The 16,121-nt window shown below is 46.3% G+C and overlaps 1 protein-coding gene across 2 annotated transcripts in view; it reads left to right on the top strand.

The window, feature by feature from the left end:
* Positions 1-10,419, top strand: part of EPG5 (ectopic P-granules 5 autophagy tethering factor) — a 127,349-nt gene extending 116,930 nt beyond the window's left edge. For both annotated transcript variants that reach the window (XM_082667293.1, XM_082667292.1), the window contains exons 40-44: positions 787-1,029; positions 2,352-2,568; positions 3,078-3,293; positions 5,005-5,119; positions 7,542-10,419. In XM_082667293.1, the coding sequence (XP_082523419.1) occupies positions 787-1,029; positions 2,352-2,568; positions 3,078-3,293; positions 5,005-5,119; positions 7,542-7,724 (974 nt within the window). In that variant the 3' untranslated portion in view covers positions 7,725-10,419. The remainder of the gene's footprint in view (positions 1-786; positions 1,030-2,351; positions 2,569-3,077; positions 3,294-5,004; positions 5,120-7,541) is intronic.
* The last annotated feature ends 5,702 nt before the right edge of the window (positions 10,420-16,121 follow it).

Genomic DNA, 16,121 nt, shown 5'->3' with positions numbered 1-16,121 from the left:
AAGGGAATTCCCTGGCTGTCCAGTGGCTAAGGCCCTGCAGTTTGACTGCCCAGGGCCGCGGGTTCAATCCCTGGTCGGGAAACTAAAATCCTGCAAGCTGCACGGCACAGCCAATAAAGAAAAAACAAATAAAAATAAAGTGTACAATTCAAAAATTATGCCTGATGAATAGTTACCTCAACACACCCTCAGTGAAAAATATTTTCTGTTCTTGGATGTGAAGAAGGAATCTACCTCAGTCACTTATTTGCAGTTCTCTTTTAAAATGAATTTGCTCTTTTTCTTGTGTTGTATTCTTTTTTTCACCTTTTAATATTTTGGAAAGACCCAGTCTGTCCATTTTTCTTATTTAAAAAACAGAAATAAAAGAGCTGCTGTTAGGAGTCTGTAAAAAGGTTTTTCCTTTCCTTACTTTTATATTTAGTTTTAAATAATAACCTTCATTCTGTGTAAATCATTCTAGAATTATTTACAACTTTGGCATTGGTAGGGGTGGAGGTACTGTTTCTAATTAGTTTACCAAATGACTCCTGAGATCTATGTATTTTGTCTATTTATTAAAGTATCACTTGGTCACACGCTGTAACCAGGGATCTCGCAGTAGTTCCTGCTTTGCTCTTACAAAGTATGTATGTGCCACATCCTATCCTTAAAAGCTAAACACAGAAGGATTTTCCTTCTGGCCCCTGGAGAGCAGCTAGTTTGAAGCACCATTGTCCCCTTTATCACATTCACATCGTCATACCAGCAGCCTTTTGCAAACGTGTTGGCTTTGTTCCCCTTCAGATCTGGACAGCCAGACCCGCCACATGGCCCTCAGCAGCCTCTTTATGGAAGTCCTAATGATGATGAACAATGCAACTATCCCAACAGCAGAGTTCCTCCGAGGCAGTATCCAGACCTGGATTGGGCAGAAAGTGCATGGGCTGGTGGTTCTGCCCCTGTTAACAGCCGCCTGCCAGAGCCTGGCTTCCGTCCGCCACATGGCCGAGACGACGGAAGCCTGCATCACTGCTTACTTCAAAGAGGGTAAGAGGACCGTCATGTTAGGCTCTCAGTAGACCCATCTTTTCCAAGGAAGATTAAAGCTTTGTCTGAAGGAGATACCTTTCCAGACCCTTCCTGTTGAGGGATTGTACTGTTCTAATATCTCTGTAAATGTTGTTGATGTTTCAGAATATAGTTTGTTTTCTTCATAAAGATGTGCAGTTAGCATGAGAAATTTTGGCCCATGTTGGTACCATCGTGTTTCAAGGGAGGGAACCTCTAATTCATTTTATGTGGGTTTTGGAGTGTCAGACCAATCCTTTTATGGCAGGCAAATTGTTTATGTCATAGGCCTAGTCATAGTCCTAAAAACAAATGCTATATACCAGAATCTTTATAATAATGATCCACTGTATTAATTTTCTCTATTTTGTCACTTGTTAAAGTTTTTCATATGTCCTCTTATTGCATTTTGTCATGTGTTTTAAACTATTACGGAGTTCTCTTCCCACCTCCCCTCCCGCCCCCCACTCCCGCTTTGTCTTCTTATTTCCTACCTCTAAATTCTCAGATTCTGGAAACAGCCTGATCTGGTTAAAAAGAATTGCTCAGAGCAGTACTTCTCGACTCTGTTACCCAGATATACATCATCGTGCACACAATAGGGGAGAACGAAGGGTACTGGAGTGAGAATGCTAGGAAGTGCCTGCAACCTGCCCATGCCCTTTCTTGACAACACGTGAATAATCCATGTTCCCATGTCCCCCTGTGGAACGTGCTATGTGTGTCACCATGTCACCCTGCTCCCATTCCCCCCAAAGAATTGAGAACCATTAGGATAACACTCTTGCTCCAAAGTTATTTACTGTTTGTTGCTAAAATCAAATTTGTTTTTTCAATTTGTGAAACATTTTCAAGAATTTCTGTCAAGATACGAGTCAAACTAAACTTTGATAATTAAAAAATGCTTATGAAGGATAGAGTAATAATAATACCCCTCGGAAAAGCATAAGTATTCATAACATACTTAAAAATGGTATTAGGTAAAGTTAAAACTCTTAGATAACTGGGAGAGGCGGTGTCTACATGAGATTTTAATGATCATAATATGGTGAAAGAGGTGATTTATGAAAATGCAGCCATGATACCTGACTTCATGATACCCTCTGCACTGGCAGCCAGGACAAAGGCATTTAGAGTGGGGGCTTCCAGTCCAAGACATGAGGCATTGTCAGGCCCTCCAGGGTCAATGTGAGTGGTGTTTTCTCGACCTGAAGCTTTTAAAGTGAAAAGGTTCATTAGAGTAGTTAAATAGTTTGATTCTTGCTCTTACCTTTCTCTACCTCTTGGTGTTCTTTTCTTAGGCTCCCTCAATCAGAATTTAGGCTGGGGCCCCATTCTGGTGTCCCTTCAAGTTCCCGAGCTCACCATTGAAGAGTTTCTGCAGGAGTGCCTGTCCCTCGGCAGCTACTTGACTCTCTATGTCTACTTGCTTCAGTGTCTAAATAGTGAGCAGACACTAAGGAACGAAATGAAAGTGCTGCTTCTCTTAAGCCAGTGGTTGGAACAGGTGTATCCAAGGTATATTGGCCCTCCGGTTGCCTACAGCCGACCGACCCATGGGATTGGGATAGCTTGAATTTGGGTTTAAGTTAATGTCCACTTAAGTGCACTGACCCAAGTGATACATAAGAAACAAACAAGGCTATGAGGTACAGTGACACCTATTTTAGAAAGATTTTCCTTGCATGGGCCGATTTTCTGAGCAGGCGTTTTATTTCCTAAGACAGGTATTTTGAAGCACCACCTTTAGCTTCCATATCCGTTAAGTAGGGGCAACAACGTTTAGCTCACTTGATTAAGTGAAAGGACGTCGAGCTCATATATGCTGTCTGGCATGTAGAAGGGGCAATAAATGTCAGCTGTTCCTTTATTGTCCAAATACTTTATTAACAGCGTTACCCGTCAGCCTAAGCTTTTAAAGTACTAAATGTCCCTTACACTTAAAACTCATGTGTGGACTTTCAGTTAAATGAGAGTGGAAAGAATCTACTCTGAATTTGGTTTTCCTCCCCCCTCTCCGCCCCCAGCTCTATGCAGGAAGAAGCAAAGCTGTTTTTGTGGTGGCACCAAGTCCTGCAGCTGTCCCTGGTTCAGACCGAGCAGAATGACCCGGTCTTGACGGAGTCTGTCATTCGAATTCTGCTCATGCTTCAGGCCCGTCAGAGCCTGCTGGCCGAGGAGAGGCTCAGTTCAGGGATTCTCAGGGCAATTGGGCTGGGCCGGAAGTCGCCCTTGTCTAACAGGTGAGGAAGCACCTGCTCTTGCTTTTCTAAACGGGCCACAGACACCTGCACATACCTAGGGGGTGCGATACTTGGTAGATTTTCTATTTAGGAGCTGAGCTAGGGTCCTCCCAGTGATTAAGAAGAAAAAAATCAGAGCCTGATTACATCTTTACATTTTAAAAAGGGTGTTTATTTTTTCCGTTTTAAAACAACTTTTATGTTCAAAGAATGTTTTTAGCAGTGTCTCATTGTATTTTGACTTGGTAACCTGACCACACTACACATTGCTTTTGTCTTTGAGCCAGTGACGGTGTGCAAGGTTAGGTTAAAATACCCCGTCAACTGCTTCACTGCCAGCACTTTGTCAGGGAAACCCAGGTCCCATGAGGGACTTGGTCTAGCAGTAGAAGTTAACTGATTAGAGGGATAAGTAATGAGAAATACGTTCAGGTTTTTGTCGCTAAAAATTCCAAGGTGTGAGAGAATTTGCTACTAGCCCCAGTTTATCTCCTAAGACTATTTGCATCACGGTTTTCTTTTAAAGGCCTTATCTGGTTTGAAAGGAATTCTTGCTGTTCTGATGTCAGCATTCTTATGGAATAGCCTGCTGCGGCTTTGGGAGCCACCCAATCCAAACCAGTTAACATCATACTCCTTTGTTTGTGGTAGAATTTAGCAGGACTGTGTGATTTGATTCACTTAAATTGTAAAATACACGTCACATAAAATTATCATGCTAATTAACCCTTTTAAAATATACAATTCAGGGACTTTCCTGGCAGTCCAGTGGTTAAGACTCCGTGCTTGCACTGCAGGGGGCGTGGGTTCGTTCCCTAGTCGGGGAACTAAGATCCCGCATGCCGCGCGGTGTGGCCAGAAAAAACAATGATAAAATGTACAGTTCAGTGGCATTTAGTACATTCACAATGTTGGTGCAACCATCACCACTATTTTGTTCCGGAACATTTTCTTCATCCCAAAAGGAAATAGCTACTAAGCTACTAGGCAGTCACTCCCTATTCCCCTCTTCCCCAAGTCTCTGGCAACCACTGATGGATTCCTGACTTTATGTATATCCTGTTCTGGGCATCTCATATAAATGGAGTCATGTAATACGTGGCCTCTTGTGTCTGGCTTCTTTCACTTCCCATAAAGTTTCAAGGCTCATCCATATTTTAGCATGCACTGGTACTTATTTCCTTCTTATGATTGAATAATATTCCGTTGTATGGACACACCACATTTTGTTTTTCCATTCATCAGTTGATAGACATTTGGGTTGTATCCACTCTTTGGCTATTGTGAATAGTGCTGCTGTGAAAGTTATTTACGAGTTTTTGTTAGAACACCTGTTTTCGGTTCTTTTGGAATTGTTGGGTCACATGGTTACTCTATATTTAACTTCTTGAGGAGCTGCCAAACTGTTCTCCATAGCACCTGCACCATTTTTAACATTCCCACCAGCCGTGGCTGAGAGTTCCAGTTATTCTGTATCTTTGCCAACACTTTCATTCCTGAGACTGAATTATGTTTTCATTGTTTGGGTGGTGATAATGGAAGGGCAGGTAAAGACTCCTTGATCATATTTACAGTTTTCCTGAAGAGGCTAACAACCACAGTAGGTCTGGAGATGTGTTCATCTTATTTTTTAAAAGAAAATATGGTAGTTATTTTAAAATGCTTACTTTAATAGTCATTTACTTCTTCTAATCCCTCCCTAACACTTAAGGTTCCGAGTGGCTGCCCGAGGCATGGCTGCCTTTCTTTCAGTTCAGGTTCCCGCCAAGGATCAGATCCGTTTGAAGCCGAGCTCTGAATTACATCTGACCCTGAAAGCTCAGCAGGTCAGTGAAAAGCTTTGTGGTTAAGGGCTAGAAGTTTTCCACAGGAGGAGGGGGGTGGTACCTGTAGTCTTTACACGTGATGACCTGGTGATGATGATCGGCAGCAGCACAGCATACTGTCTGGCGGGCTCTACTAACTGGAAAATGGTTAACGTGTGTATCTGCCTCGGATTGTCAACCAGTTTTTGTAGGAACTTGCCCAGAGCCCTATTACTACCCTTGTAGAAGTAGCAAGGCCATGGGCAAGCCAGTCTAGGATCGAATTTGGCTCTGATGACATGACTGTGTGCTGACCCGTCACAAGCTGGGGCTGGGGACAGGCACAGAAGATGAGACTACAGTTGAGACCGATAGAGGTTAGCTGGGCTTTAACTCGGAGCCCAGGCGGTGGTTCTGTTTTGTGAGTCTGGGGGTGGACCAGTGTTGGCTGACATGGACAAAATGGTAGCTGTGAAAAATAGTTTGTTCTAAAAATATGGAAGGCTACATGGCAGTGGTCCCCCATCCCCATAACTATTTTCACCCATAAACAGGCTGGCCAGGTACAAAGGTTTATAATATAAAACGATGGCTGGCATTCTTGAGTGCTTACTGATGTTAACGAGTTAAAATTTTAACTCTTCTAATTATCATAACAACCCTATACAATACGAACTTTTATTATCCTGGTTTTGTGGATGAGGAAATGGAGACAGAAGGAGACTAAGTAATTTGTCCCAAATCACACAGCCCCTGAGGGCTGGGGCTGGGATTCACTGGGCCTGTCCGGGTCCAGTGTCACGCTGTTGTTGCTCTGCAGTACTGTCTCTGTACACGGTAAATGCTTAGACCCCTCAGCTCTTGTCTTTTGCGGCATTGTCATGTCTGAGCCAGCCATGTACAGTGTGATATCTCGGTATTAAGAGCAAAGATGTAGCGAAAAAATCAGCAGGTTCTTCACAGGCATCTTGGTTTTTACAGTACCCGATACTTGTCACCGGCTGATTAGACAGCCACCATTTGCATCCCTAATGTTGTATAAGAGCTGTCACAAGTGGGCAGATGAGTGTCCCAGGGGGCGGTTGTGAAGTCAGTGCCATGCATTTCAGTCTGCATTTGAGAAGTCTGCTCTCCTGTGCCCGCCAGCACCTGGAGCATAGCTTTGCTTTAGCTGCGGCCAGCAGGTTGCCCAGTCCTTGCCAGCCTTTGCCGGCCTTCATTTAGACTTAAGTGATGACATACTTGTCATCAGGGTTTTCAGACTGGAAAGAAGTCAACTTTGTATAAAATGATTATTCTTAGGCAAACTGTCAAAGTAGACTGTTCTTTTTAAAAAAGAAAGGGGAGAGAGAGGAAGAGAGAGACATATGGACGCTATGGTTAGTGGGAGTGCCTGTTCCCACTGATTCTTGTTCTTAGATTAACTCCGTTCATACAGCAGTTAGCTTGGTACCAAAATCCCTTCCATTGTTGATTTTCAACCCCAAAACTTCTGTCTTAAACCACTTGGTAATTTATTTCTAAGCTGCCTGTTCATTTACCATCCTCAAAAAATCTTCTCCCTCCTTATATACTGAGCCAAGCAAATTCCATCTTTTAATCTATATCCTCTAGTGCAGTGGTCCCTGTAAATGAGAGAGACACTTCACAGTTCACACTCAGAATGCTAGGGGTGGGTGAGCTCGTATAGCTGGAAAACAAAACTCCCTACCCGCCAAGAACCGTTGTTCTGATTTTTTGTTTGTTTTCTCTAAATACAGTCTTTTTCTCTTCTCTTCTCTCAGTATGAAGGGAGGAAAAATTAAAGTTATGGAAGTAAAGAATGTTTTTCTTTCTTTATTCCCGAAGAGAAGCATGGGAATATGTCAATTCTGTTGGGCGGAAGCCAGAGGAACTTGATCTGTCCGTTGTGTTTGTTGGCTGATAGAACAACCTTATCATTCACCCTCGGCAGCACTTAGCCACTGGTTCCTTCTGAATTTCTAGTTACACGGTTTAGTACGACATTACTTTGTAATCTGAGAACAAACCCAACTGCAAATTAAAGCTGATGCCCGTGGTTTCCGGTTGAATCTCCAGGAAGAGAGGCAGTAGATGATCTGGCGGGGAGGGCTGCAGTGCTGGCACTGGGGCAAGGAGGACAAAGCAGGAAGACAGCCTGGCTGCAGCAGTGGCTCTCTGCGGGGAGGGGTTGGGAAACAGCACAGGCCAGGAAGAGGGAAGGCTGGATGTGGAAGGCGGCAGACGCCAGAGAGGCTTGGGTTGCCGGCCTCCTTCTAATTGTGGTTGATCAATGCCTGCCTTTGAGACCTCTAGTTCCAGTTCTGTAGCTTCCCTGGAGGCTCACAGTTGCACCTGATGACGTCGGCAGGTGTGCTACACCTGTGGGAATCATGTTATATGCATCCACGTGGTTAACCCTCTTGCCTTCCATGTCTTTTAGGCTCTGAATGCTCTTGAATCCTTGACGTCAAGTAAGCAGTACATTGAATACCAGGATCAGATATTGCAAGCCGCACAATTTATAAAGCGTCCTGGCCATTGCCTCCAAGATGGGAAAAGCTTCCTGGCTCTTCTTGTGAACTGTCTCTATCCAGAAGTGCATTATTTGGACAACATACGATAGTAACACTGAGGCTCTTGATAAACCTGTTGCTGTTTATGTTTACATTTAACTTTGCTGTTGCACAAATAACTTTGCTCAATTTCACTGCAGTTTGGCCAATGAATTAGTTGACTGAGATGCAAGTTGGTGGGCACTAGATAATTGTTGTGCATGTGCACATGTGTATGTGTGTGTTTCCTTAGCTCTTAAAATGTTCCAAGGACTTTGTAATTTTTATGTTCATCCAACAAGAGAACTTACGGAGCTCTCCTTGGGTAGAGAGCCACTCTCAGTTGCCGAATATCCAGTCATCTCATGAGACCCCAGGTGAGGTGCTTTCGTATGTCTCCACTTCTGTCTTTTCCTGTTTCATTTAAATGTCAAGACTCCTGTGCCAGATATAACTACTTTGGGAATCGGGTTGAACCCTCACTTTTGAATCCCAATTGTGTTCCTTCAAAGTAAAAAAGCTTTGAAAATTTCTGCATTTCTCAAATGTGGGGAAATATACCAGCTTAAATTATTATATTTTTCTCTCAGAAGGGAGATAAGAATGCTGAATCAAAGTGAGTCGTTGTGTAAAATGTGACCACTTGATCCTGATTATAGTGGACAGTAGAGATGGTGACAAGTCCATTTCCATCCAGCCGTGTGTCCTCATAGAGAAGGAGCCATTTGTCTACATTGGGGGCGCATGCTGGTGGTCTGTGGGGAGCATGTCGTGCACAGATGTGTTTTGTTTGATCTCCGTGGCTGAGAGTGTAGACAGGGCTTCCTCTCTCCAGTGCACTGTAGACGTACGTTCCCTTTGGTCATACCCCAGCCCGCTCCTTCATTCACGTCTTATTTGGCCCCTGTAGACATGTAAATTTGCAGCTCTTTCCAGACAGCAAGTTTGATATCTGAAGGTCCTGCTGTTGAGAGACAGAGACAGAGAACTTGACTGTCTGTTTCCTGCTTGCTTTATCACTCCAGATTTAAACTCAAATGAAGCTAGCAAACCTGCTGAAACACTGGTCGGTGGAAACTGGGTCAGGTCAGGAGACTTGACTGAAATTTGGCTTTTTTTTAATCGTCACGTGCCTTCTGTTGTTAACAGTTTGTTCTTTACCAAAGCCTGTCTGCAGTGTTGCCGTGTTTTGCTGCCATCTGCTTGCTCTTGTCATGTCCCCCCTACCCCCTGGAATTCGCACCTTGACTTCTGTCATCATATTCATAATTCTGTTGGCTCAGAATTGATTTGTTTGTCCAGCTGGCCTAAGGTGTCTTTTGCTTGCAGGCTATCTATAGCCCGAGGCTATTTACATAAAAATGTCTTAGTCACTGAGAGCTTTTAGCAGGGGGATTTGGGGTATAGATTAACTGAGTGATAATCTCTTTCCAAATATCGTTTTGCGGTGCTTCCCCCAACATTTGGAAGTGTGTAGGAGCTGTTCTTTATTTTGAATCTTTTTAGTTGGACAGAACAGTTCTGTCCCACGGAAATGCTCTGGTAAAGATCATCCCTGTTAGCCTTCAAGTTCTGTAGGCCACTAAGTGTCCATCTCTGAGGGATGCCTCTCAGAGCTTTCCTTGTTAACACGTTTTAGAAGCTGTGGACAGTTCCATGGCTGATTTGGCAACAAAGATTTTATGACAGGAAATATTCTGTGTGCTGTTTTCTTTGAGGAGGATGTAATTATTGGTATCCTAGAATGAAATTTTTGAGTGACAGTACATACATTTAAAGAAAATTCTGTTTAATCTTAATTTTTGAAGGTTTATAATATTTATAATGTATTTGCTCTGTAAAAATTATAAAAAATAAATCAATCTTTGGTTGTAGCTGGTAAGAATCCGATTTTTAGGGATATCACACTATCTTGTAAAGTATTTCAGTTGTTAAAGTTGATGCAGATTTTTTTATGCCTGATGTCATCTTTTTTTTTGACACTGTAACTTGATCATCAGAGATGGTTGGTAAAAGTACTTCCTCTCACGCTTAACAGTGGAAGGTTTACTCACCACATAGGTTCCTATGAGAGGCTCTGGGCTAAGAAATTGCTTTAACGACACTAAGATAGTTCAGAAGGTGGCAATGTTGCTGTAGCCTCCTGGGAAAGAATAGACCGGTCTGCCCACTGGCTTTCAGGAATAATGAGCTTTTGTTGGCAAAATAGTCACCTCCAGAGAGCGCAGGGCGTGTTTCAGAGACAGTTAGCAGTGCTGCATGTTGATACCTGGGTCAGTAAGACCAAGGCACCTATGTGCTGGAGCTTCGTTGAAGGTGCACTAGTGCAGACTTTCCCCATACGTGGCCAGCAGTGGCTTCCGGTTCAGATGGGGATGCAGAGCAGCTTCCTGGGCTTGATGAAAAGCACCTCTTCTCTTCTCCACTCTTCTTTCTGCAGTTCACACAGGCTGGGCCAGAGAGGCACACTCGACCCCCTGATCTCCTGGCTCCCCTTCCTAACTCTGCAGAAAGCTGCAGGCACAGATGCCAGGGAGGGAGGTTCTGCTGATGCGTCTGCCCAGCCTAATGGGGCCAGGGCCCACCCTCCATGTTCCTGAAGCTCCTGGCACGAGTCGCTGGTGGTTTCACGATCAGCCTGTTGACACAGTCACGTCTGCCTCCTCGAGGTTGCCTGAGTCTCTCAGTTCTTCGAGGTGGGGGAAGCTGGGTCCAGAAAATGAAAACCCCTGAGCAGCCCACCCTCTCTTTAACCAAGTGCCAACCCCCTTCCTCCCAGTCAGTGTATCCACGTTGTGCAAGTGAGAGTGTCCATGCCCTTTCTTCCTTTCAAGTGAAGGTGAGACACAGTTTTCTACTGGATTTTTTAAACTTAATTAATTAATTAATTTTTGGCTGCGTTGGGTCTTCGTTGGCACGCACGATCTTTCTCTGGTTGTGGCGAATGGGGGCTACTCTTCGTCGCGGTGCGTGGCCTTCTCACTGCGGAGGCTTCTCTTGTTGCGGAGCACGGGCTCAGTAGTGGCGGCACACGGTCTCTAGAGCACAGGCTCAGTAGTTGTGGCTCATGGGCTTAGTTGCTCCGCGGCATGTGGGATCTTCCTGGGCCAGGGCTCGAACCTGTGTCCCCTGCATTGGCAGGCGGATTCTTAACCATTGCGCCGCCAGGGAAGTCCCTCTATTGGATTTTTAAACCTGAAATGAATAATTTCTGGAGCACGAAGCAGATGTTATAGAATCATGACTTTTGAAGTCAGTAGAGGCATTAAAGCTCATCTGGTCCCATCTCCCACTCAGCAGGGATCCCAGCCCTGATCCTCCAGCCTCTCCTCTGCCCTTTCCTGTGGCTGCTAGTTCCGCTCCTCATGGACAAGCCCAAGTGGCCATTGGTGAGCTTGGTTGTAGTTCTGCTTTATACTGGGCTAAAACTGGCTTCCTGGTAACGCTGGCCATAGTTCTGCTGGAGCTGTTCTCCTGCCCCCTCCTGACAGACCTTCAGACCTTTGGAAATTTTCATACCTCATCACACTTCTGACCCTGCCCGTCCGCCCAGCCCTCAGCCTTTGTCAAACGAAATGCCTAGTGCCTTTAGTTAGTCCTTTGCCCCCATGATGTCTGCCAGGGCTGCCCTTTGGGAAAACTGCCCAAATTAGCCCACGTTATTAGAAGAGGGCCATGCCCAGAAACAGTAGGGTCAGGACTTGGGTAGAACAAATGAGGCACCCAGGGCACACATATAAGGTGGTACTTGCCTGCTGGCTCCGAGAGAGTGTGCCTCCTTAGGTCGTGTGCCCTCAGCCTGGCCTCTGCTTTGGGGGTTGGCCACACTAGTGTGGATCACACAGCAAAGCTTGCTCCCCTGGACATGTGGGCAGCATCAGCTCTCAGCAGCTGTGCCCTCTGGTTGGCACATTCAATCAGTGGTGAGTCAAGCTCCAGAGCTCGGTTTATCATCAGTCGCAGGTCTAACAATAAGGCACTTTGCACTTATCCTTCAAAACTGTCTGCTCTGCATTTTGGACCAACTTTACTCCTTATTCTGAGCTAGTAAAATTTTATTTAGAGCTGAAAAATTTTCTGCTTAGTTAACTTTGTCTTATTAAGCAAAGTGGAGAGTACGATGCTGCAAATAAGCATGATGCTTTAAAAAAAAAAGTTCCCTCCTGTCATCTTCCATTTGCATCTGGGTTGTGCTGGGTAGAGTTCTTGGCATCCAGCCAGGCACTAACACTGACCTTGTCCTGGTCTGTGATGATCCTGGTCTGTGGTGACCCTCTCACATTTAGAGGCATCATGTGTCCTATAGAAGCGGTAGTTGAAGTTTCCTTCAGTCTAGATAGGTTCCTGATTTCTGATGACAATAACTTGAAAAAAAAAACTACTGACCCTATTTTGGGGTAATGAAACCACTAAGGAATGTTGTTCATTATGATGTAATATCTCCCAAGCACTGAGGTTTAGGATTTATTTTTCTTTCAATGGCTTAAATCACTCAAGTGGCAGCAAATACATCTTAAATGTGTTCAACTCTTTTTTCCTACCCACATGCCTAGTGTGGCCTTTAAAAACAAGTTATTTTGGTCATTAAATGTGCAATATTCACTTCTTATTCATTGTTGGCATTTTACTTGCTTGTACAAAGGATGAGTTTTTATATAGTGATGAAACACAGGAAGAAATGAGAATTGGTTAAGTAAAATTCTGCAAATAAACTAGATTCAAATTTAATTTACGTGTGGTAGACATCTCATTTTGGGCAAGTTGGTTGGCAGGTCTTTTCATCCAAAAATCACAAAAAGAAAAATGTGAAATTATAAAGCTTGTAATGGGTAGAATCTATATTCTGTGATATTTCACCACAATCGGTGAGGCCTCTAGTTTCAAAGAGAACTTAAAACTTGGGGGTTTAAGAATTGGCATAGACGGGGACCACCTGGTGACCCCAGAGAGTTCAGGAGAGCCCTGAGGTCTGTAATGTGCTTGTGATCCTAGCAGGAGAAGGTACGTGAAGCTGCACTAAGGCTTCCACTGCCTGAGTTCCTGGGTGGGGGCAGGGCGCCTCTGGGAGGGCAGCCAAGCTGCCAGGGAGGTCAGTGCAACCTGAGCTTGGTCACAGTCTGCTCCAGAAATCACTTCATGTTGGAATGCCAGGGAGTTCTTCCTTAGTGTTCATTTCCATTACATTAAGACACATCTTGAATGGGCCAAAGTATGGTGAGAGGGCCCGCACATCTGATTTGGGATTACATCAGTTGGGATTTCCCTGGGACAGCGCCCTGTGTGTCTCCCCAACCCTTGTGCCCTTGTCTGGGTTTGGCTTCCTTCTCCAGACAGAATCACAGGATTTTGGAAAGTGGCTTAGAGGCAAGTTGTCCCACCTCCTACTAGTGTAGGAATCGGGTTACCTGTCTCTAGACAGGTGGGCTTCCTTGCTGGGAAACGCCCAAAGAAATGCAGCTCCAAAGTGGTCCATGTCACCATGGGGCAAATGAGAATCCTTCACCTAAGGATAGGGAGCCAAGATCTTCCTCCAAAACCTGCTTCTCTTCTGAAGACAGCCCTCTTCCCTCTTGGTCTTCCTTTGCTAGCCTAAACCCTTTTAGGAGACAGACCCACATTCCCTGCCTATTGGTCAGAGGGGCCAACCTGATCTCTCTCCTGGACACCATATTTTAATAATGGCCTAAATTTGTGGCTTGGGCCAGACTTACCTTGGACTCTCTCAGCCTGCTCTAGTTGACCTGCTCGCTGACACGTCCTCCTTAACCTTTCTTAAGGCCCCTCTCTGTACCTTCCCTCCCTTCACTTCCTCTTCCTCCCCCCTTCCCCTTCCCCACCCCATCTCTCTGCTCTTCCACCTGAGGTCACAGCCAGCAGCTTCTGGTGGAGGTGTGGAGGTGAGTGTCCCCACAGGGCCTCTCCCAGGGAAATCTTTAGCCCTGTGGCCCCTCTGAGTTCACTGGCATGTGGGAGTTGGGGACAGAGAAGGTCTGGCGGCCCAAACTCTGGAAAACCAGGGAGTTCCAATCCCAAATAATTCTGTATCCTTGTATTGGCAGACTGTGTTTTCTCCCTTTAGCTCATAAACTATGACAAAGAGGAAGGGGCACAGGAGAGGAGGAAAGGCATGTGAGAACCTGGGAAGGAAAAGGAGGCATGCGTGTGGAAGGAGCTGGGACCAGAGCTGTTCTGTCACAAGCACGTGTGACCCTGGCCAGGTCACTTTCCTCCCTGAGACTTTTATCTCATTTTAAAATGAGGATAATTGCAGCCTTGCCTGTCTCCTGGGTTTTTTTTTTTTTTTTTGCGGTATGCGGGCCTCTCCCTGTTGTGGCCTCTCACGTTGCGGAGCACAGGCTCCGGACGCGCAGGCTCAGCGGCCACGGCTCACGGGCCCAGCCGCTCCGCAGCATGTGGGATCTTCCCGGACCGGAGCACGAACCCGCGTCCCCTGCATCAGCAGGCGGACTCTCAACCTCTGCGCCACCAGGGAAGCCCCTGTCTCCTGGGTTTTTAGTGAGAACTGCCTGGGATCATGGAAGGGAAGGAAATTTGACGATCACAGGGGCCCCCAGAACATGAGGGGTATTGTTGTGGAGGGCATGGAACTGGACCTAAGTGCCAGGCTGGAGGTGGGACAAAGCTCAGGACCCCAACTCATGGTCTGTAAGGTCCCTGGCCTGAAGGCCCTGTGGCTGGCTGAGCCCTGCCTTCACCTGGCTCTGTCATCCAGTCTGGTGAGGGGGCATATGTATATATGTAAAAACTCAGCCCCACTCAGTGTCATTTCTGTCCCCAGGCAGGCCTACCTTCATCGTATATTATCTCGTGGACGGTTCTCATGCAGCTACATCTCAATTTAAAATTTAGGACGTGAGCTCCTTGAGGGCAGGGAAGGTGTGCTAGGCTCTTGGTGGACCTGGGCAGTAGTCGCCCTTCCTCCCGCTGCTTACCTCCAGGAGCAGCCTGGTGGGCGGCTGGGAACAGAGGGAAGCTGCAGGGTGTCAGAAGCCCCTCTCATGTCCGCAGAGCACTCTCCCCTGCACCACACTGCCAAGTCCTGTCTCCAAAACACCAAATCTCCTAGGTCACTTCTCAGGCCCAGGACACTGTGCTGACTGAGCCTGCCGCCTGTGGCTTGGTCCTTGCTTGCCACCGATGGCATCTGGGTGCTCTGAGAGGGGAGAGTTGGGAAGGACTCCCTGGCTCTGAGGTGAGCCCAGGGGGTCTGATGATGGTCAAGTGCGGTCCCCTCACCACTTTCCCCTTCTCCCCCTAGCAGTTGCTTTATCCGGAGGCTGAGCAGGAGGCTGCCTGGGCACTGTGAGCAAATTGGTAGAGGAACTGTGCCTGTCCCTCCTGAACTGTGCCTCCCCACGGTCCACCTCTGTGTCCGAAACCCTGCAGCAGAGAGGAATGCTGCTGCTTCAGCCCGCAGGAAGCCCTATTCCAGAGTGCAAACACCGCAGGAAGGACCACCGGGTTGGCAGCCAGCACCCTTACAAGTCAGGCTGACTCAGAGGGAGTCTCCAACCTATCTTGCTTAAAAATCACCTGCAGTCGACTGGACCCTGGTTGGAAACAACAAGCTAAAAAAGGACAGTTGGGGAAATATGAATGTGGGCTGTACGATGATATTATTGAATAATTGTTAATTTTCTCAAATGTGATAACGGCCTTAAGGTTATGCAGGAGAATGCTCTTGTCAGGAGACACAGGGTAAAGTACTGTGATGTCTGCAGTTTACTCTCAGTGGTTCGGCCAAACACACACACACATAAACATATACACACACTTGTGCATTAAGCTAATAGGGCAAAATGTTAGTAAGTGTTGAATGTAGGTGGTGGGTACCTGGGTGATCGTCTTGCTTTTTCAGCTGTGTGTGTGTATTTGAAAAATGATCATAATACAAAGTTAGGGACAAAATCCCCTGGATAATTTGTCTAAAGACCCTGCCCTCAGAGCCTGTGGTTCAGGTGGTCCAGGTGGTGCTGAGGATGGGGAGTTGAGCAAGCGTCCCAGGTGTTCCTGATACAGGTGATCCTTGGAACTCACCTGGGAAATGCTGCTCTGAGAGTCCAGGGTCGGAAGGTGGAAACCCCAGCCCCAAGGTGTTGTGGGTCTGGGGCAGAGCAGTGGTCAGACAGTGAAAGCAGCCGTGCAGGCAGTGCAGGGCGCCCTGACTCCCTCCAGCTGCTCATCCCTGCTGGGGCCGAGCCCTCCACACCCAGGAGCCTCCATGCTGTGGCCTCGGCTCCAGCCACACCTGTCTCTACCCTGGTGCTCCAGCAACTTTCAACTGCTTAGACAGCACCCTGTGTCCCACCTCCTGGCCTTTGCTCAGAACGACCCTTCTGCTTAGAATGACTTTTTTTTCTTACCGCCCAACCTCCATTCTCCCCCATTTGTGTGGCCAGTGTGTACCATCTCCATGTCCCCTCCTCCAGGAAGCCTTCCGAAGACTG

The sequence above is a fragment of the Grampus griseus genome, assembly GCF_964374135.1.
Source record: "Grampus griseus genome assembly, chromosome: 12".
NCBI lineage: Eukaryota > Metazoa > Chordata > Mammalia > Artiodactyla > Delphinidae > Grampus > Grampus griseus.
This window is presented reverse-complemented; position numbering and strand designations above follow the sequence as displayed.